The following is a 23,633-nucleotide window of genomic DNA, read 5'->3' on the forward strand; positions in this document are numbered from 1 at the left end:
GTTGGCTACTTGGGGCATTTCCAGGCTCTAATTTTGGTATCCGTGATCTCCTTCTACACGCACTCTTCTGTTTGATTTCTGGTATTCTGTAGTGTATACTTGCTTTCCATTTGCACTCCTTTCATTAAAAACTGGGCCTTGACAGAAAGAGATGAAGAGATGTGAGCAAGTAACATTTAATGCAGCTGTGTGCTGCTGCCTGCTAATGCAAAGTTTGCTTGGTGTGGATATAAACAAATGGAAACAGCTTTCCTGTAACCTAGCATAATATAGTTCTCATCATAAAGAAGCAGAGTAAGTGGGGGTACAAATTATATTCAGGTGGAGATTGAGATTTATATTTCTGCAGAGACTAAGAATAAAAACATAAATGCACTTTCGTTCCAATGTGCCTCTATTCACTTGATTTAAAGCTACAGCAAGCTGAAGTCACCTTAAATCGTTGAGGGGTTATACCATTAAGAAGTCACATGAGCAATGTTCATCTTCGCATGTTTTAGTAACTTTCCAAATTGGCATTCACTGGGGACCCTCAGCTTTGTGAGAGACTAAGATTAGGAAGACACAGACTGAAAACCTTCTGCTAAGCTCTAAAACAAGTATGAATATCTGAATACAAATTAAAAAACCCTATTTGCTAAATCCTGATGTTATCCTCTAGCCTCCACATTCGACAGCAAACTCCTTTGTTTAGTGCTGAAGAACCTTCTCTCCAGGTGTGAGGGTAGTGTCTTCTTGAGCCAAGATCCCTGCTGCTGCAGATCAGAGAGCAGGGGCAGCTTGGTTTAAGAGCCTGGCAGCTGGCACATTTTTCCTCCCCCAGCAGGGACCCAAGGGTTTCATGTTTTTTAGCACAATTCACCAGCTGGGATCATGTCTTCCAATAAGCAGTCAGATTGGAAACTTCCCCAGGTCCCCTTTTTTCCCGATGCTTCCATCTCAGGCCAGTACTTGCACGGGCAGATCCAATGTCCGGCGCTGCGGTGAGGCTGCCAAAGCCCTGCACACTCACAATCACAAACCGAGGAAACCTCTGCGTGCCATTGTAATGCACTGTTGTGGGCTTTTTTGTACCAATAGCCTCAAGTCCTTCACCGGAACGACAAGATGCAGCCCGGCCATCAAGCAAGAATCCTTTGACCTGGACAGTGGATGATGTGGTTTGGTTTGTGAAGGATGCAGACCCTCAAGCTTTAGGCCCTCACGTGGACCTCTTCAGAAAACACGTATGTAGAATACTTCCTTTACCACCTCTGTGTAATTTAAGTCACAAGAGACAGCCAGCACACGTCACCCACAGCTCCTCAGCTGCCTTGGGCTTGCTCAGCCAGCTTGAATTCCAGACCTGGCAAGGAGTTCAGCACCTCTGGAGGGTTTGGGCTAAAGAAATTTCACTTATTCCTTGAGATGGTGGTTAAACACCAGAAACAAAAACCACGGGCTTTGTGAAAAGGTAGACACTGTCCCAAGATTGTCAGTGTTAAAAATGCTTTTGGAAAGTGCCCCTAATACCACAGTGTGATTTGGTCAGCCCTGAATTGCTCTGGCAGTTGGACTACATTGCTGTAGGTCCCTTCCAACTGAAACTATTCTATTCTATTCTATTCTATTCTATTCTATTCTATTCTATTCTATTCTATTCTATTCTATTCTATTCCATTCCATTCCATTCCATTCCATTCCATTCCATTCTTTTTTATCCTATTCCATTCCATTCCATTCCATTCCATTCCATTCCATTCCATTCCATTCCATTCCATCCCACTCTATTTTGTGCTGTGTTATGGTGCTCTATTCATTTATACTTTAATGGGGAAACCGTAACAATGTCTTTAGAAAATCCTCACTGTTTGCTCCCAGCTACTCCAGCATAAATTGTTTCTATGCCAAGCCTATGAGAAAGCACCGAGGATCTGGTGCTCATTTTTCATTGTCAGATTGGCACAAAAAACCTCATTTCAATGACATTTTTTTCCACAGGATATATATGATTCTTCTCTGAAGAGCATATTTTATGTGTCTCTAGATATTTAGCAGGAGAAACCCAAAACAGCCAATATTTTAATCTTTTTCCCCTCAGTATTATGTAACTACATAGCCAAATTTTACAGACCTGCTGACTCTCAAGAGGATATGATAAGTTGCTTTTGAGAGGATAACCTCCAGTGATGGAAATTATTTTATCCTTAATTAGTAAAGGGGGAGACAGTAAACTTGTCTGATCTGGAGTTTCTTGTTCTGCTGCTGTATAGGGAGCTGACACCAGTGTATCTATCAGCATTTTTTGCCTTCTCCATCTCTCCTTAATCAATTCAATCTGGCTATGAAAAATGGATTTTACCCTAAAAGTGACTTGCCTTGAAGTTCTGCTCACCCTAGGAAGGTATTGAGACCACCTGCCATTGTGTAGACAGGTCTGTGGGAAAAGGACAACAGCAGGCACAGCAGTGTAGTCTCGGGTTTTTTTTCTCCAAGATTCAGGTGGTTTTAGAGTCTTTTTGCCCTCTGCAAAGCTCTGAGCCAAACGCAAGAAAGAGACGGAGTCTTCAGGTTCTGATTTTTCAAGGTTGCATGCTTTGTTTATTGTTTCTTATCTTACAAATTTCTCAGTGCCCCACAAAGGTCTGTGCAGCTGCCTGGGCATCTGGTGACTCCTCAACTCCCCCCCGCGCAGGGCTGTCGCTATCTTTTATACTAATTGCTACGTATTCTTTATTTATCATTATTTGCCAATACCTATCACTTGCACTAAACAGGTCATCTCTACTTTGACCCAATCTCTTTAAACTACTTTGTGCCACCATCACTGCTGAAAATGGAGTGAGGGGAGAGGAAAGAAGCAGCAGGAGACAACGCCCCAAATCCTCCATCTTGCCCCCATTCAATTCCATACTAAAAACCCAAATCTACTGTTTTCTCACCCTGTGATAAGCTGAACTACAATCTTTCACACTCTTGAGGCTTGCAATCCTTCCCGCAGTGCAGGAAGCCTTTCCCATGGACTGAGATCAAAGCCAATGTCCCTCTGGGCTCTGTGCCAGGGTCCCAGACCCCCCAGTCCAGGTCTCTGACCCTCCAGGGCAGCCAAGGGAATGCCCTGGACTCCAACATGTAGGGCCAAATCTGCAAGTACAGGTCAGGTGCTGGCCAACTTTTCCTGCCTTCTGCCTTATAAACTGATAATGAAAGCATGGCCTATATTGGTCATGTGGGCAACCAGGCAGATAAACGAGCCACCTTCAGATTTGAAGGAACTTGCTATAGAATGGGTTTCTGACAACACCAGAAGGGGTTGTGCATCGAGAGAAAATCTTCATGCAAGGAATAAGAATCGACATGGTCTGAGGCATACAGGTATATCCAAAAGAAAAAAAAAACCTGACTTTTAAAGTTTATCTTGTAAATATGGAGAGTGCCAAAGCACTAATTTTGTCTAGTTTCCATTTGTAGCAAAGTATGCTTTTGTATAACAGCAGGGCCTGGGAACACTCCAGGCAGTCATGGGCCAGCTGCACCGGAGAATGCCATGATACTGCAGCTGCTCTGTGACCAAAGAGATCAAGCTAAATTGCCACTAAAGACTGTCCCTGTCATCCTTTGTCGCACACCCAGCGCCCATGGGCTCCACTTATCATTGGTTACTTGTAAAATATGCCATAGGTGTGAGAACCTGGGTATGATTGCCACACAACTCAATTCAATTACACCTTTGAGTTATATATATCCCTGCAATTTTTCAGCCTTCAAACCTCATCTGGATTAGCACAAAGACCCCAGGGGTGAGAGACAAGTGATTAGTCCATTAGCCTCAGCCATATCTTCCTGTATGTTCAATCTTTCTGTGCAGCAGGTGCATAATTTACTTAGAAGCACTTACTGTCATTGACAAGGCCCAGCTATTGCCTGAAATAGTTGCTTTGGCAATCAGCTCATCCGAGCTGGGAGAGAGAGGCTGTTGAGACCAGCAGGAAGAAAACATCTGGAGGATGTATCCTGAACGTGGTCAGTGTGCTTTCCTACTGCTCTACCAGGCCATTTGGGTGTTGACCTCAGTCCTCGGAGCCAGCTCTTCCAGCCTGCAGCCCACATCCTTCACTGCCCCAAAAGTCACTGCAGGATGTCCTGGCTCTGTCTCCTCTTCCCACCAGGAGCAGAAGCTTTGCTTCTTGCCAAGATACCCGAGGAGCTCTGTCACAGGTAGCTCCTGAGAGAATCCACCAGAGACTGAGAAACTTCCTACCAGCTTCCCTGGGCCGCTCCCTCAGCACGTCTGTGTGCCAGGGACAGCTGAGCTCATCCCTGACAGAGCTTTGGTCTCATGGAAAGGAGCCACTGCCCCGGCTAGGGACCTTGTAGCAGCACTGTGTGAGATCCCGTGGAGACTCCATCAGCAGGGAAGACTTGGTAGAAAGATAGGGGGAAGGGAAACGGAGGTGGGGAAAGGTGGCCCTGATGGCACTGAATGCTACCAGCTTCAAAGCTGGTTCAAGATCTTCTGCTGGGGCTGATGTACGTGTGGGAACCATGTTACCAAAGTCTTCTTTTTTAAAATTATTTTTAAAAGGGCTGACACAGTAATACTGTAAAGAAGTCAAGCCAAGAATCTGCACAGGGAAATGGCTAATATGGGATATTTAATTGGATATGAATGCTCCCTCTGGCATACTATTGTCATGGAGTTTAATCTTGACCCCTACACAGTAATAATAATGGAAATAATAAAATGCTGAACTCAACATTTAGAAACAGCTGCCCCCACACCTGACCCTTGACAGTGTTTTTACCCTATGGCACCACAGTTAAAGGAGTTCTTACTTTATTTCCTATGCAAATAGTAATTATATGTAACATTTATTCTTACTTTACATTAGCTTCCTTAAAATAATGGCAAGGAGAGCGGGGAGGTGGAGACAGTTTCTATTATGGATAGAGTGGGGGTTGCAAAATGAGGAGCATTAATTGATTGAGTTAATCAGAAAGTGACCTTAACTGCTCATCAGATAAATCACCTAGTGAATGGAATAATAATGATCAGGGCAAATTAGGATCCATAGTGTTGCTTAATAAGTAGGCAATGGATCACCGTGGAAAGGTCTGACCATCAAAACCGTAGAAGACAGTGTAGACAGCATTGGTGTGTGTGTGCCTGTGTACGCACACGTACGTAGCACTTGTGATGTTTTAGCTCTCCAAGCGTGTAAATGTACTGGAAGGTGTGGGGACAGGTAATATTACTTGGCAGATTCACTAATACAGTCAGGAAAAACCAGACAAGCTTTGGGTCCAAGGAAGGACAGTACAGCTGGAAGCTTCTGTGTTCTAGAGCCCATAGTAAAGGAGAGTCTGTTTGTTTGTGGGCTCCAGCTACTTTTGCTGTAATACTTTGTAATTTCAAAAGGTTTTCAGGCCAACAGCTCTGGGATAAACAGCTGAGCTTGGTGGCAATTTCCTCCTCTTACATGAGGCTTATATTAAAATTTAGTAAGTTTAATAATAAATGCAATTAAATAAGCAAGTTACTACTGTCTTCAATTTGAGGGAAAAACATATATAGAAACACACACATGCATACCATATACTTGCATCATTGGGTATAAGTGTACTGTAGATCTGTGAAACATGCAGATAGCTGGGGACAAAGCTGAAACCGAGATCCAGAGGTGTTCTATTAGCAGTTTAATGTGGCTACATCCTTCGCTGTCTCCATCACTCTACCTTTCTCTCAAGGCTGACTGGCTTTTCTCAGAATTGTGCTTAGAGCAACCTTGATTTTTAAAAAAGTCTACTTTTAATTGCAAAATAAATTGAAAACCTAAACTAATCTTATAGTTCCTTGAAGAATAAAAAGTAGTATTTAATTAAACCTTCCTTTACAGCTTCCTTCAATAACACCTCAGATTTCAATTTTTTAAATGAAATTTCAAAATGTATGACATTTCAGGTAGCTCTACCCTAAATGACATGCTGTTTCTAATTCACCTTGCTTAATGTGTCAGGACGCAGCACTTAAAGGGAGTTAACACATTTTGATTCTCTTCCTCTCTTTCGAAACCAGGAAATTGATGGCAATGCTTTGTTACTGCTGAAAAGCGACATGATCATGAAATACCTGGGGCTGAAATTGGGACCGGCGCTGAAACTGTGTTACCACATTGATAAGCTCAAGCAAGCCAAGTTCTAATAATTTCTTGAACAACAGAATCTGAGCTAAGTCTCGATGGAAGACTAAAGGTAACATGCTGCCTTACAGAAACGCATTCATATGCAGATTGCTTTTCCTTCTTTTTTATCAAAGACTTTGCCTTTTTTAACATTTGTGCGTTGTCACCTTTTTTTAATCCAGTGGGATCTTTTGGGCCACTTTGTGTTAATAATCTGCCAAAAAGTATATAATTACAACAATTATTTTATATCATTGATATTATTATGATTATAGTAAGTCCTATTTTTGTAACCAGAAGTGGGAAATCAAAACCAAACACAGCTACGCCGTATGCATAGGACTGCTAGAAGACAAACCAGGAGTCCCTCACTTGCCACGGCTCCAGCACTGAGGAGTAATCGCTGACCTGCTCTGCCGGGGCAGCAGCACCACTCTCCGTGCTCAGGGGCTGGAAAAGCGCAGCGCTTGGACACCTTTTGTCTGAGGGAAACTGCCCCGTGTCTTGTACTCAACAGAAAACTTGAATTGTTCACTTAAACAAACAAACAAACAAAGAACAAAGAAGGGGGGGGAGGGGAAAAAAAAAAAAAAAAAGAAGAAGAAAATAAATAAGAAACAAAAGAGGGAGGGGAAGGCTTTTTTCCCCCAGCTGAAGCGCTTTTTCCCGCTAGAGGGAGCAGCCCTGGCAGGCTTGTGGCTGGAGCCCCGACGCTGCGGCGCTTTCCGCCTGATGAGCTCCGACCGTCGCGGGTCCCTCCCCTGTCGAACGCGTCCCTACACACCGCCAAGGAGTCACGGGCTCCCAGCGGGACGCGCCCGTCGCCGTTTACAGCTAATTAATTCCAGAAGAGCCCCAAAGCAGCGAGTGTTTCTGACAGGATGTTTCCCGTCACACCAAAGAGAGGGTGGATGGCTCCCACGGTGTCTGGCGCGCACAGCTGCCAGCTCCGTTCCCTGAGCCGCCTCAGTCTGGCGTACGCTTTGTGGCACTCCAAGAAAAATCTGATTTTCTGGGTTTGTTTTTGTTTGCATCTCTCAAAAAGGAGGAAGCCGGGTGGGATTGTTCCTCGCAAGGACCGGGGCGCATCTCTACGCTTTGCGCAGGCCCAGGACCAATGCCGTAGGGTTGGTTCCTGACAGCGCTGTGGCTTTCAGCACACCCTCAGATGTGTTGGACTTTCTGTCTCAAGTGAATTAAAAACTCACTTGTGCCTCTTACACAAATCTTAAAGGTGCTTATTGACACTCCGTGTAACAGAGGGGAACAAAACAGGTCTCAGGCTGAGGAGGTAATCTGTGGAATGAGTATGTCCTGGCTTTCATCCACAAAGGATGACTTTTGAAGGGACAGATCCATAGAGTTCAAACCCCTAGTGCATGACAGGGAGAGGTAGCAGGTGTTTGTAAGTCATGCAGGTGATTTTAGAGCTAGTTAGCTCAACTGAATTGAGAAACGGGGTCCTGATAATATGCAAAATTGTTTGACCCTGTTTATGTAGAAAAGAATGTTACAAAAAATACCTCATGAAATAAAATTCAACTTGATGCATGTTGCTAGACTAGAACCCCTACAAAAAAACACCCATTCAAGGGCCTACTCCTAGAAATCCTTAAAAATAGGAGAAACCGTATCCTACAAGACTTACCCTAAACTCCTGGGGACTACTCTCCTGATTTAAAAAACCTGTCATAAATTTGCAGGATTGGATCTTTACAGGACTGACCAGCTTTCAGGAAATCCTGTGTGCATGCTGAAACACCCTAAGTAGGAATAGCTGAACAACTGTATTAAATGAAAAGTCATATATGTCATTGAGTGATGTAACATAGGGAACCCTAAACGTGCCAATGCTTGTAACACAGCACCCGTCCACATCACTTTGTGTCTGTGGTATAAAGAATGGAAATCTCTTTGATCAGCTGTCTGGTTGAGGCAAAGGTGACTTTCCATCAACAGCAAACCTGTATAGTTCATTTTCCGCTCTTACATTCCCAAAACATGTAAAAATCTTGCTGTATTAGTAATATCTCCTTCAGAGAGTCCTCAAATAATCTTTTTTTCCCTTCATAATTACAGACTTAGCTAACCTCTTGTCCTTTTTCAAAATGGGATTTTAATTCCTTCACTTAAAACCCCACCTTGCTGTAATATATCAATAATCAGAGCTGGTTAGACTTTATCAGATGGCTTCAATGCTGGAAAATCCCACTTTGTCAAAATCAAAACTCTTCATAAAAGCGTGTCACTTTCTAACATTAAATTCTATTTAACTGAAACTACAGCTTTCAGTAGTGTCAAAACATCATTTTGACATTTTGGAAGTGGAACATTTTTGTTCCAAGAATATTTTTGCATTTTATTGTATTTTCCTTGAGGATCTGTAGCTTCACATCTTGTTCTGAGAACGGGGGGAAAAAACACAACCCAGAACTAGACTTTCCTAAGCATGAAACCTTCCGATTCTGTTCTGCCTCTCACCCCTGTTCTGTGTCTCACCCCTTTACTCCACTCCCTGCCCCTACTCCGGATGTTACAGCCGAGGGGGCTGAGCGTACCAACCCAGTGTGAAGAGACCCCATGGTGGAAATGGTATTCATGCACCATTTAACATGCTGAAATAGTTTTCATGTATGCATCTGACACACACGGCCAGTGGTGCCAGCTCGTTTGATATCACACTTGTAGGTACATCAGGACCGTCCAGGCCACGATATTTAATGCTCTGTTTTCCACAGGGGAGGCAGTTAGTGGAGTCCTTTTACATGTAAGTAATGCTTATGACAAAAATTCCTCGCTGCATGATGTTATTTTGTTTTATTTCACTTGAGAGGCAATTAGGAGACAAACATTATTGCGATTGCTGTAATATAGAAATTGTATCTAATTTGTATCTTTCAAGTTTTGTCAATGAAGGCAGTTAAGCAGCTCCTCTCTGCAGAGGGTGTCCGGCTGTTTCCCCAGAACAGGCACTAAAGAACCAGAGTATGCATGTCAGCTGCTTCTCCACTGGCTGCTGCTTTAAGCGTTGCCTGCAGGAATTACTTAGTTTGCTATTCCTTTCACAGCTCTCCCTTCAGATTGTAGCCAACCCAGTTGTATTTTTTAACTGTTCCCAACAGGTGGGCGGATGTGGGATACCTTTAAAAACAACACGTCTGCCTCTTTTTTTTCTTTTAAGCACTTTTAGCATGATCAAAAGGCACTTTGGTTGCTTCAGGCAGTTTCAATTCTTTGTGAGCTTTCACTTTTTTTTTTTTTTTTTTTTTTTTTTTTTTTAATAAAGCAAGCTGTCAAAGTCCAAGGACTTGGGGACCATTCCTCCCTTGCTCGAGCGGTGGTTGCAGGGTATTGGGAGCACAAGGCCAGTGCTCCCTGGCAGACCATCTTCTTGGATCTGGTGTGGCTGACCAGCTCAGCCTCAGCTGCCAGCGCAGGCCAGCCTCACTGCCTTCCCATCCACCTGCCATCACAGCCCCTTCTCTCGCACCAGCAAACTCCACCTTGCTCAGCCAGAGCTAATAGCATTTCAAGAAATGCCTCTGGGAATGCCTCCACCTCTCTGAGCCCACTGTCTTGCTTGGCAGGCTGAGGAGTGCAGCAGCCTTTGCAGCGTCAGCAGCTTCGCTCAGTGTGATTCATGCGGGCAGGCACCCTTGGGACCTGCATGTAAAGCATCACTCTGGGCTGTTATTTGCCTTAAACTGATGGCTGAATTTCTACAGGTTGTCAGCAGTCTTCATGAGTTACAGTTCCTTCCTTTGTAAAGAACGGATGGCTGTGAGAGATTAAATGCAACGCTATTAGCAAAACCAGCAATAATTAGTAAAACAACAAGAAAGTGGCTGATAAAATTTTTGTGTGGAAAGAACAGCACTGTTGGATCAGCAGCAGGAGCATACACCATCCCCCAAAGCCTGGTCCTGACTGCAGTAGCCCTGGGTAGCCATTCCTCTCGCCCTGGCACAGCCACCCCATGCTTTATTCCTGCCCATGGAATGCAGCACTCCCCCATCACTGGCTGCAGTGTTTGGGGGCTGCGCAATCTCAGGGAGGAATCTGTCAGCTCTTACTGCCCCAAAACATACCCAAACCTCTCAGTTAATTAGTTAGTGCTTTCTTTATTTGCCTGCCTTCTCCCTCGTTTCATTTGACTAGCTTCTGTTTGAAAGAAAGCCATCATGAGGGAGATCCCCCAGGTCCTTTAAGCAGCCTGTGAATGACCCCTCAGCTCACCCCACAGAGGAGCATCTCCTGGGTCAGACATCTGCCTGGATACAACTGATCCTCCCTCAGCACTGGAAAGGCAGGCAAGAATTAATTGCCCCCCTTTTATTAATTAAAATTAAATGCTTTTCAGCCCTTCCCCTCTCCGAACTATGGCCTCCCTCCAAGGGTCAGTTGATTGCTTCTTCCCAAAGCAGCAAGGAGGGAGACAGAGGAGGTGCCTGAAAGGAATGTCTGCTGCTGGCCGATCCAGCAAGGCACCAGGTATGGAAGGACCAAAACCAGCTGCTCCCCTGGCTTGAAACTGGTTTGGCTGGAGAGAGGTGTCATGCCCAGGGATTTGGTCTGCGGGATTTTCCTGTCAGGCACATGCAGGTTGCACCCCAGTGTTTCAGTCTGCACTTTCAGTCAGTTGTGGTGCAGGTTTTGTCTCCAAATCCACCTTCTTGAGCTTGTGTTATGGAACTGCTCTACTGGCCCTGGCGGCTTCCACATCCATAGGCTTGGGGTTGCTAGGGAAGTAGGTCATAGCAAGCACTTTGAGGGTAAAGATTCAGGGAAACGGCAGGTCAGCAAGATCCTCCTTCCTTTCCCAGCACTTCTGTGTGCAGAACTTTCCTCAGCAGCTCCATTATGGGGCAGAATGTGCCGATTTTTGGCTGAGGTAGAGGTAAAATGCGACACCCACACACCATTACACCTTGTCACTGGCAACTGAGTCATATGGAGCCAAAAGGATTTTCCTTCTCTCACCAAGAAATTCATATGGTCTTAAATTCACACATCTTTATCAGAGAAGGCAAGCATGTAGCTGTACACACTACCTCTGATGCCTTCAAGTAGTTGCATGCCGTTCTCCAGTTCGTGCTCCCTTCATGAACAACTGGAATTTGATTCCCTTGGAAATCTAAAATTTTGCTTGATAAAGAATCACTTTTATTCACTGCCATGAGTTAAATATTATGGAAACATGACTGTTAACAATTTGCTTCATGTAATTTGTACTAATGCTAATAAGCAACAGCTGCAACGCTTCCTGTTGTAAATTCTTTTGTGGTTGAAGCGGAATTACCACACCTGTACTTCACAAATCTGATAGACTCCAACACAGCTTGCTCATTCTGGCCCCAGCTCCAGCAAATCCCCGTGCCTCAGAAGTACAGCTACAGAGAGATGTATTTACAGCCTCTGTCTCCCTTCGTTCCCAAAGCCTCTGCTCAACACCACGTACCTGGAGCAAGAGGGGTCTGGGCTGGGGGGGACCTGGCAGCCTGGGAATCAGCCAGTGCATGGTGTGGTTGGAGCAGATTGCTTTCTGCAAAGATATCGTTGACCAGCCAGGTTTATTGCAGCTCAAACAGACAGGTTTTGGTCAGAGGCTAAGTACAGGAGAAAAGTGATTTATTAAAGAAAAGGAAAGAAATATGAGTGTGTGATACACTGCCACCATAAGACTTAAGCTGAAACCCAAGAATCCTTCAACTGTAATCTAAAGAAAAATGTTTCCCTCACTCAAGACTCTAAATAAAGCATGTTAGGCCAAACCCAAGTCCCACTGAGGTCTGCATAAATTTTTCTGTTGAATTCATAAGACTGGGGCTTGGCTCATAAACGAGGTCAAGCTTCAGCCATGTCCCATAGTAACCAGAGCCTAACAAGCTATTCCATCCTCTCTTATAAAGAGCAGAGACAGCCGCTGCTGGCCAGCCCCCTCCCCCCTGCTCCCAGGAGAGCTGCTAGCTAACTGGAAGAGTTCTTCCAGCTGCACTTCTACCTGACCCAAACACCTTCTCCTGTCGACTTCACATTTTAGCTGAGAGTTTCATGGAAGGTGGTTTGGGTTTTCCTCTTTGGAGTAGACCAAAGCCCAAGCCCAGAGGACTTCAGCTGTGCCACTAGGCAGAAACTTGCACTGATTCGAACATGACTGTGCTGGGGGATTTCCACATGTTCCTGAGGCAAAAGCTGAGGTGGAATTTTAAAATAAAACTTTTCAAAATGAGTCTCAGTGACCCACAACTTTTGGCTCCTTCAGCATCCACCACACTTCATCATACTTCAAATGGTCAAGTCTCTTGGTAGTGCCATAATTGGACAGGAATAGCTCACAGAACTTCAGAAGAGACTCCGTCTCTGACTAAAGAGTCTTGCTCCTCTTGGTCTATGAGCAGCTGCCAAAAAGCAGCATTTGGGGAGAAAGTGTGAGTGTCTGTATGTTTCTCAGAGAGGCTTGCCTGGCTGCAGAGACAGGTTGTGAAGTGAGTGAAATAATAGAAAGACGGAGCAACCAGGAAGGAGGGCCTTTATAAACGGGAGAGCCCCCGGCTTCACTGGGGTTCCCATGGAGTGTGTGCCCCTGTCTCCAGGTCTGCATTGGACTTGCCCTGCTTAGTAGAGTATGTCTTTTTTGCCCAGAGTCTTCCCTTAGTGTTGTATAAAACTGGAACCTTTGTGAACGTGAAATATATGCAACCAACTCCATTTTGTCAGACATCTCCAAAAGAGTGGGGAAGAGCAAACAACTGTAGTCCAAGTCGTACAGGAATGAGGGAATTTCAGGGTGGAGCAGGTTCACAGGTTTCAGTGTCTTCCAGCTGAAACATGGAAGGAGAGAAAAAGAACTTCTGAATTGAAGAGAATGCAAGCCAGTGAAAGACTAGTGATTAATATTATCCCTCACTTTGCTGGTTTCCTGATCTGTAATGTGTTTTATGGCCCTGAGCATTTGCTATAGTGGCAGTGCAGTGAATTGATCTGCATGTCCAGGTTCCACTCAAACCAAATTACTGTCTCTAAAAACTATCTGTCTTCTTCATGGCTTTTCTAATATGCTCTAGCATCCAGAAAACTTCTGATCAGGTTGGCAAGAGTCAGCATTTAAAGAAAAATATCTCTTTTTTCCTTTTTTTTTTAAATCTTGTGGCACAAAATTTCAGAAAGCAGCTATAGCCACAGCTGTGTAGCAGGTCAACATAGCCAGCTTTTCATTTTATGCCTCTCAGAAGCCTAGTAGTAAAAAATCTTTTGCTTACCTGGTCTGTGTACATACAAGAGGCCAACACAGATTGCAGTCTTCCACTGACCCTGTAAATGGAAGTGTTAAATATAGCAGAGTTATTGACACTGTAAATTTAGTAGAGTTCTTGCACATTTTTATCAGGGTAAACAAAATCTGTGTTTCATTTGATAGACCTGTCCTCTGACAATACTGAAACTTAAATGCAAACATCTTTGGCTGCTGTTATCAAAACTCAGTGTCAGTATTTGTGTCACAACGACGTGTAAGGGTTGTGTCCAGTGCTGTGCAGGGGTACTGTGAGATGCCCAGCCTGCCTGGGAAACTTGGCAGCTTCATAAGGCAAAAGAGACAACCTAACAAGAAGGGTTTCCTAGAGACACTTTTCCTTTCCTATTGTAGATAACTGCTGAAAACAAATAGAAGTCAATGGTGTGAATTTCCACAGTTATGTGACCGGAAAATGGCAGAAAACTTCCACAAAGGTGAACTGCATTGCCTCCTTCCCAACACTTGCCACAACTCCTTCTCTACCTTTTGGCTCTTCCCTGTTCTTCCATTTTCCCTCTCTCTTTGTCTAATTTTCTGCATCTCTTTCTTTTCTTTGAATCAAGTGCCCTTTACAGGATAATTTTGGACCAGTTCTGCTGTGACAGAGACTACCATGCACTGACATCTTTGAATTAGGTTGTCTGTACATCTTTTGACACACTCTTTATCTCATACAAAAACTCTTCCACTGCTTTCATTCACCAGCATGAAAGGCACTTCTTGAGAATGGTTTTTAACTAGTTGGCTGATGACTATTTGCAACAAATGTCTCATTAAAGGCTCAGCACTTTTATGAAGGATAAGTGCAGTTTCCCCCTCTAGCTTCCATCTTTTCCTGTGCTGCCTATTGATATTCAAGCTGCTAAAATTCTCCTTGTTCTGAAGAGTCCCTGTTACGCTGCTCACTGGGATGAAATCCTTGGCTCCCACCCCGTTGCTGATGGCCACATGAACCAGGCTTGGACCTGTGATATGGCACACCATTAGGCAGGTGTGAGCACTGATGTGTACAGAGCCACCAGCATCGCTTCTCCAGACTTGGAGAAGGTCCAGCTTGCTTTCAGCCAGCATCAAAAAGTTGGTTGGAAAGAAGAGGTGCCCATTGCCAATGATAAGTGCAACAGAAGGTAGAAAAGAGCCGTCCAGTTGGAGGAAGAAGAGAAGTGACGTTGGCCAGCTGGAAGGCGGTGGTGGGATAGGCAAAATCAGCAGTGAGGGAAGGCCATGCTTGTAAGCCTATACTAAAACGGGAAAAAAAAATCTGTGTGGCAACTGGCATTTCAATATCTACAGCATCATCCTTCACCCTGAAATATGTGCAGTAATGCAGGGCAGAGCACACATGGGTGCACACAAGTGTGAGTTTAGAGTAATGACTGTAGCTTCTGTGGGGCTACTGCATACTTCTACCAGTAGGAATGAGATCAGATCCTGGCTTTGGGTTTCTGTTTCCAAACAGTGCGAAGGATGAGAGCAGAACAGTTTCTATCCAGCTGGAAAGTGGCAGCCTTAAATCAGACCATAAAATAGAGCAACTCCTGCTCATGCTTTTTAATTTTGGTCTTTAAATGCTGCTCTGAGCTCTCTTCCAACTCCTCAGCATTAGCTTCCAGGGCCAGTGAAGCATGTACAGGGCTTTTTGATGTATGTACAGCTATCAGTTTTTGTATTGCTAATTGGGTTCAAAGTGTGTTAGCTTTGATTTTTAATGTTCTATAATTTGCTAGATAAGCCTCAGTTTCTGCAGTAGGGCATCTTTCACCACGTCATGCAGAAATTTTTTAACATTGGAATTTTTTATATATCTACTAACCTTGAAAGGTGAATGGCAGCTCTTTCCTTGTACTGTACAACCTTAGAAGTAGATATTTCATAACAGGCATCAGATATCAAGGGATGATATAGTTATTTTAACTTTTGCAAGCATATATAATATCTACTAGAGAGAGTAAAACCTGACTAGACAAGCAATTTGGTTACAATCAAGAGTTCAAACTCACAGTCTTGCATTCTGACACTCCCAAATTTATTACAGCCTATACCACTTACTGTTGATAGACACAACATCACATCTCACATCATTAGAAAAACGCATTTGTGACTGCTCTCATCCAAATCCCATAGGAGATAAGAGGAGCTTGTCCAGCACACAGCACAGGCTTCTCCTCAGTGACTGCTCTCAAACAGAGAAATCAGTTCTCCTACAGTAGCTCATCAGGATTCCTTCACCTGCCAGAATGTATATTAAAAATAGAATGTAAATAAATAGATTTTGGTTTTTTAAAAAAAAAATGTGCTGTCGTGGTAAGATTTGGGCTTGAATGATGCTGACAACTCAATCAAACTATTCTGTGATTTTATTCTATGATTCTGTGACTTGATGTGAGGTGTGTATATGGCTGAGGACTTTTGAAAGTCCTTGGCTCAGATTGTCCCCCTCCTTTCACTGTCCTGTGAGGTTTTACTTGGCACTACCATGCTGGTGTCACCAGCATTTATTCACCTTTCTCTACTATGCTATTCCTGCTGGCAAAACGCAGTGGGGTTTATGTATTTATTTATGTATTTGTTTGTTTGTTTGTGCATTTATTTATTTGTTTATACTAACAGTCCAGCATTGCCAACAGCAGCCCCATGGGCCCTGACAGGAGTGATGCTGCCTGAATCCCCCCTTGTAAGGAAAAGACCACATCAACTCCTCTCAGTTTACAGGGTGTTTGAGCATGTCTTGCTGCTTAAAACTTCCTCGCTGCTTCTTTCCAGGTATAAATCCCGATCATCCCCATCAGCATCAGTGCGAGGCTACCTGTGGCATACTCACTGACAAGAGAACAGTCAGGGTTTCTGTATTCATCTTTTACACATCTTTGCCTTAGAGATATTTTGTTCCACTTTCTTTCAATGAGGAACAAGAAATCATCTCAGCCCGTGAGCAGCTTCAAGGCCCCCGCACAGCAATGCAATTCTGCGCCAGTCAGTGCCAAGCCTGAACATTTGTATCATTGCCATGAGTCTTGAGCTTTGTCTCAAGCTGAATGCTCAACATGCTGAATACAGGTAGTTTCTGATTCTGAAAAGCCTAATGTTCACTCTGCTGTCCATTCATTTTGCTTAGCACCATATTTGAACATTATTTTTCTCCAATTGTCAGGAGATAATAAACAATTTGGGTTGCTTAGATGCCTACATAGATTTAGATGCCTACAGCTCTTCTTAATAAAAGCCTTCTCCATTTTTGACCAAAAGGTCTTACTAAAGGCGACATACAGGATATATTTTTAATTATGCCAGGATTACCACGTGATGCTAACAATCGTCAGGGAAAAGACATCTGCCCTTAGTTCCACTTATCAGGAAAACAATGCAAATCCTTTCATACTTTGCTTTTTCTCAGCTATCAAATCCTCCCTCACTAAATCATCTCTAACAGTGAACATTGCATTATATTTATTAGTTTTGTATTCACTTTGCCAATACGCAAATATTGGAGAGATGAGGTAAAATGAATGTGGAACTTACAAGTGTGGATAACATTCGAATAAAATGCCTGGAGTCCCAGGAGTGGCTTGATTATGACAAAAAGTGTATTAGTATTGTTCTCACCCCACCTCAAAGGGTTTTATAGAAGTGATTTGTCTTCAGCTGTGGAGGTGTGTGCCTTTCTACATGTATGTATGCATCCGTCTGATGTATGTACACTGATATGCACCTGCCCACCATATGTACACATCATACATATCCATGCATCTGAGCCAAATAATAACTCAATTTAGCATGTTCTGAATGGGTGGGTCTGATATAGTCATTCTCCATATGTACAGTGTTTCAATACATGTGCAGCCATTTACCAAATATAGTGTCAAACTACGATTCTTTTTCTATTTCTTCAGACACTGTTCTTTATTAAGTGCAACTTATTCCTTCCAGTGGATTCTCTGTCACTGTTTAGAGGCATGTTTTAATGTATAGCTGTATATTGCCTGTTCTGTGTGCTATATAATACCATCTGCATCTTAAATAAGCTGAGTATTTCTGGTCTAAATGTTCTTAATTTTGTACAGCAGACTTTTGCTTAGGTTTCACAATTCGATGGAGTATGTTTAAGAATGTAGTATGGAAGGGGACCAGCTGTGATAAAGTAAAAAGGTCCTAAATCTTCAGATTTATGTTTCATAGAAAAAAACCAGTGTTTTCTTTTCCTATTGCAAAATTATTTCTGTATTTTTTAATAAAGAATTGGATTTACTTGGTTCTATGTATGTTTTATCTAATAAACCTTATTTTTTAAATAACGATCTGGGCTCAGTCTTTATGCATCTGCAATGTTCATTGTGCTCAACACACAAAGCACTTTTACCTACCTCACTCCCTGAGGCTGAGCCTGCAGCTCTCCTAATGCCAGAATTATCTCCTATCCTGCCCAGTTCAGAACTAATCTCATGTATTTATTCACCTTTCTCTGCTATGCAAATACGAGATGGATACCGAGGTGCCAGCCTCTTGATAAATCCCCACTGTGATACATTAGCATCAATGCTCATTTGCAGGGCAAGCAGTTTCTTTGGTTCTCCACTGAATTAAGGCTGGGGTGTCAATTTGAGGCAAGGGTACAACACACAGGCAGACTTCTAATCCCTCAGGCTGCCTCTGCATGGGCAGGCCCTGCTCTCATTTGTATTGATGTAAATCTGAGGTGGCTCAGCTGAAGTCATTACTGTTACTCTGGATTTGCACTGGGGAGAAAACAAGAGCAAGAGTTGTCCCAAGACCATAATATTTCAAGGTCGATCTGCCCCCTTTATACTCAGCAGCTAGTGGAATACTCTAGCAAGGTCTCAATAAAGAGCCTGAAAAACAGCCAAAAAAAAATCTCAGATCAAATACCATTAAAAAACTTCCCCTAGAAAATAAGAAATGCTTTCCCTGTTATGTAGAGTCAGCTCTAGCTATCCAAGAAATACATTGCATTGGATGATTCCCCTCTTTTCTGCCCTTTAATTACACTTTCTTCCATAATGCTACCAACTCTACAGCATAATGAAATTTCCCTTGAAGTCAATTTGTCATCCACGCCAGTGAAAGTGAGTACAGACCCTGGATAAGAGTCTTCAGGTCCCATCTTCTTATTGCTCTCCCTACTCAGATAGAAATCAGGTGCAAACCCTAATGTTACAGAAAAAGTAGATGAATCAGGACACCCCTTGATTTCATTGATTCTGGAGTCTCTTTATGAATCCTGAATTTAAGGCAGAGTTTAAAAAAAAAAAAAAAAAAAAAGTTTTAAAGGTGTTACTTCTTGTGCTATGTGTTTGCATGCTAGAACCAAAAATGAAGGCTTGAGACACAGAGCAACCCAGCTGCTGCTCATCCCCAGCTGTGCCTTGTCACTGTGCTTCCATTCCAGGGACAGGAGAAAGAGCAGGAAAGTACATATCCAAGTTCTGAGAGGCCAAAGGCCTCGGCAGAGTTGACAGGAGGCCCTGGGCCAACTCCTGCTGATGGCCAGAGGTTCCTCTGCCTAGTATGGATGCTCATATTCCAAGTGAGTCATGGAATTAAGTCCCAGTTCATACAACAAGCCTGACTTAAGCCGTATATTTCCCTTGTGCCCTCAAACAATCAAGTGCAGCATTTTGGCTCCTCTGACGAGCAGAAATTTGCCTTTTTTTCACCAGACGGTTCTTTTATCTCCAGGCTTTAAACCCAGAAGAAAGTTTTCCTTCAGACTGAATATATTTAGAAGCTGTCTGAAGTCATTTAGAGCCCGGTTTCTGAGGTGAAGCAATTTAACTTCATTGCTGGTTTATGTGTCTGCAAAGGGCTCTGTGGCCTCAGTTTGAAGCTCAGACACTGTCTGTAATAAATAGTGGGGGGAGGGAGAAAGCTCCTTCCTTTGATTATAAGAAGTGTATAGAGTAGACTGGACTTCAGGAAGCCAGCATTGATCTTGAAGATCACTGAATAACATGGGCCATGACATACTTTCATTTACTATTCTGTCTAAAGATCCCAGCTGGGTCTCACATCCCAGCCCCACAAGGAATCACACAAGGAAATAAGACATCAGCATTCCTGCCTTGCACAGCAAACAGGCCATGGTGTAGATTTTGGGCAATGGATGAATATATATATGTGTGTGTGTGTGTGTGTGTCTATACAAAGAGAGATGTGTTTATAAAAGTATATACATGCACTATATGGAGAGAGCAAAACACCATTTGACAAAACTGGTAGTGCAAAGCAAACAAAAGGTCTGAATGCCTTCTATAACTATTATGTAAATTTTTATTTTGATCTTCTTCCCCTGATTATCTGGTGTGATGGCAACAGGGCCTTGGCTGTCCTTCAACATGTAAGAACTCTCCCCATACAAGACAGTATGAGTTGCTTGCTCGTGCAGCTGTCTGACTCTTGCACATCTGTCAGGAACCTGTGGTCCAAGGTCTGGGATATGGAAAGTGATGATGTTTTGCACAGCCCTCTGCACAGACTGTTTATCTGGTATTACCAGGCAAAAGGGGAGTGTAATATGCCAAGGTGGTTCCAGGCTTTTCTGATCTCTGTAAGGAAAGCCTGCCCACCTTTGCCATGGTAATCTACACTGAGCACATCTGGGAAGGATTTTCATATGCTGCTATTTTGATGAAAAATTCTGGTTAAAAATTATGTCCAGACGAGATGAGTTATTAAGCTGGAAAAGACTGTCGGGAGAGGGGGGTTGCTTCCCATGCTCTTGCCTCACTCTGCACATCCAGGAGAAGGATCAGAGAGCTCCAGTTCAGCAGAGATTTACTCTGGAGGCAATGTTGTGCGCTTTTGCAACACCGTAAATAATTCCAAGATCTGTCTGTATGAGAGCTCCGGGAGGAAAAACAACCCCTGTTCATGCCCCAGCAAGGAGACTCATTGCGATGAACGCTTCTATCTGCCAAAGCCTCCCTGACTGCCCCGTGCCACCGGCGGCTGAGCACGACTTCCCGTCCAGCTGTGTGCGGGCCACTTTGACATCTGGCACAGACGCAAAGAGCAAGAGCATACACGTCCTTTGAAGGCTTGCTCAGTCCCTGTTAGTGCCTGGAGAGCATGAAGGAGAAAGACATATCCTGAGCAGAGCTGCAGAGCTGGGTCTGAGGGACGGGCTAGCAGGAGAATGGACAAAAGCCTGGACGTAAATGAGAGTCTGGGAACTCGTGCTACTGCTTGAGACTGGGAGAAAATAGGAAAGACAGGAATTAAAAGCAAAATGGGAATATGCTGAAACAAACATGCAAACAAAAAGTGGGACAAGTTGGTGAAGGAACTATGGATAAAGAGAGAAGAGACTGTGATGATTTGTAAGAAGACAGTGCTGGTTTCTAGGGTTCTCTGAACCTGGGAATCACTTCAGGGACCTGGGGCACCGTGAAGAACGGCAAGCAGCAGTGACTGTGTAAGCTCCCCCCAGCAGCATTTCAGGAGTGGCTGCAGCAGGGGTTGAAGCCTTGCCAGCCCACAAACACACCCTGTGACACCATGCCAGCCACTGAGAAGCACAGGGCACTCTGGTGCACCTCCACCCCCCACCCAGTAACCCTGGCAGCCCTCTCCTAGTCCCACTCAGATCTCTGGCTTTTCTTCCCCAGTGCTGATTTTTCCATTTCTCTCTTGTATTCGTTTTTATCCCTCTGGCTTTTTAAACGGATGGAAGCTCTTTGTTCAAAAATAAGCCCTCTTTTGAAATAGTGTTACTTCTCTCCTTGAACTTTTCCCTGTGAATGACTTGACATTAAGCTGATAGTTGCTCTTAACCAATTGTTAACCTATTAGTGGAGACCATAAAAATTACTGAAAGGCCAAGGCTAAAGCTGTTTAAATGAGAAATATTTCTACAGAACTCCCCCGAGATGAAATAAAAAAGCTCCTGCCGACAGAGCGGCTGCCAGTTTGAGACTAACGGGTTTGAAGATGATGTTTTGCTAACAGCAGTTAATCAGTAAATTCCCATTACTAATAAGGCCATCACTCTTGGCTGAAGCCACAAATTACATGTTATGCTTCTTGGTGTTGAAGATAAAGTGTTCTTTAAATTTTGCATCTGCAAATGTAATGTTTAGCACAAAACGCCATCAGGAAAAACAAGAGGAAAATTGAAAAAATGTCATACACATTCTGCATGAATTTGCTTCACTGTCACTAACATTACATATCTTTTTTGTTTTGGTATTTATTGCCACCTTGAAATTTATATTTAGGAGGGGAATGGAAACCATGGATGCTTAGTTTTGATCTCAGGCATGCTGCTGCTGCATGAGAGACATCCTAAAGTCAGACATAGCCCGGCGTAAGTGAAATCAGAACTGGCTCCTGTCACAAGACAAAATTAAAAAGGAAACAATCTGAAAAGTTTCATTATAATGCTGCATCTTGATTGTCATCCAGATCTTTTGCTCGTTTACAACATTGCATTGGCTTCCTTCCACTGATGCAATTATCATTCTAGATTTCAACTCTCTTACTAGAGAGCAGGATTTTTGCCATCAGTGTCCAAAGAAGAGTACAAAAATGTGTTTTATTATGGTTAGAGAGCTGGAGGCACTCGTCAATTACCAGTCCCTTTTGTACTGCTTTCCCCGTCCCAGACACGGCCAAATTCAGAATCTGTCCAGTTGCTTGGAAATGGAAGATGAAGAGTGCCAATAGCTAACTCGACAGCAGGGCTTTTTTCCAGCATGAAATGTTCTTAATCTACATTTCCAGAGACAGTCATGCAAAAGTCAGCTGCTTTAGGCAAAACTCCTCCCTCCCATGCCAAATGAGGATTGCAGGGACGCGGCGGCCTCACTACTGCTGTCCGCTCACTTCATAAGAAAGTGTCTACATGCCTGACACCCCTACATGACTTTCAGCAGCAACTTCAGACTTACTGGGCTGTCGGTAGAGCGGGATTTTGCCCTGCACTCCCAATTCTGCACAGGAGCGGGTGCACACGCGCAGACAGACACAGGCCAACCCCGCAGCAGTGACCACTCAGGGTGGGTGGGTGTCTCTTGGCCTGCGGAGCACATGGTTCAGCCTCTGTGCTTGGGTGGGTGCAGGCAAGAGGCCCTCACTGTTGGTGCTGATGGGGGTGTTTCCCTATTCTCCTCCCTTTCCCCATTAGTGTTGTGTTTGCAACCAACCCCCCTTTTTTTTCTCCAATGCTGCTGGGCGGCCGCTTTCTGGAGCGTGTAAAAAAGCCATGATCCCCTGGGGAAGAAGGGGTGGTGCAATGGCGTACGGGCAGCAGACAGGAAATATTGTGCTTTGATTCAAGGGAAGCTTTTCCCCCACAGGGAAAAAGCTGAAAGGCAACAGTTGTTTTGAAGGGGAAGCGTACGTGGCCCAAAAAAATACAAAATATGTTGTGCGTTCCGTGATATCCTCACTGGAGCAAGCAGTGCCTGTCAGAAATCAAGAAGGGCTCAAGACCAGAGGGTCAGAGCCTGATACCAGAGTGCCTTTTGAATCCCTGGCGCTGTTTTCTTGGCACTGAAAAACTTGCCTGTGAATTTCTCAGTCAAGATGATGCTGGCTGCTGATGTCTGGTGTTTTCTTCTTCACTTCCATTTCTGTTAACACATATTCTGCGTTCTCTTAGAGCTATGTACAGCTTCCTTTGGGGTGGAATTCTGTATTTTTTGGCTGTGCTCTACTTTCTGCATTTTCTGCACGCATTTCCCTGCTTTCGCTCACACCTCTGTATCCTTCCTTCACTAAGCAGCTAGCCTTGTATTAATCATTGCTTCCCTGTTCATTGCTCTCCTCCCTTAGAACAGCTTGGATCTTCTCCTACAACTTTGTATTTTTCCACAGAAGGTCTGCTTCCAGGTGGATCACTCCTTCAAGATCACTGCCTAGGAAACAAAATGTCAGCTAGGAGTTTTCTGCCTTGAACCAGGAAATGCTGACAGCCACGAAATTTAAGTTCCAGGGGACAGGTCTGGAAAGCTGGGAACTCATTTTCTGTTGCAGCTGTACAATATGAAAGCTGTAAGTGGCCTGCTCGGAGCAGTCCAGTGACCTCCACTACAATTCTCAGTTTTTCTCTTCCTATTGCCAAGGATGCTCAAGTTAACTTTGTCAAGTTACCTCAGCTTTATCTCTGTGCACCTACCTGCACACAGCACTTAATAACAATTCTTCTCTGAGTGAATATTTTT

General features: G+C 43.8%; 1 protein-coding gene across 1 annotated transcript in view; it reads left to right on the plus strand.

The window, feature by feature from the left end:
* SCML4 (Scm polycomb group protein like 4) overlaps positions 1–6,181 on the plus strand; it is a 66,780-nt gene extending 60,599 nt beyond the window's left edge. The window contains exons 7-8 of the mRNA XM_040059900.2: positions 1,081–1,226; positions 6,056–6,181. Of these exons, the coding sequence (XP_039915834.1) occupies positions 1,081–1,226; positions 6,056–6,181 (272 nt within the window). The remainder of the gene's footprint in view (positions 1–1,080; positions 1,227–6,055) is intronic.
* Positions 6,182–23,633: the final 17,452 nt, after the last annotated feature.

This window comes from Hirundo rustica, chromosome 3 (genome assembly GCF_015227805.2).
Source record: "Hirundo rustica isolate bHirRus1 chromosome 3, bHirRus1.pri.v3, whole genome shotgun sequence".
NCBI lineage: Eukaryota > Metazoa > Chordata > Aves > Passeriformes > Hirundinidae > Hirundo > Hirundo rustica.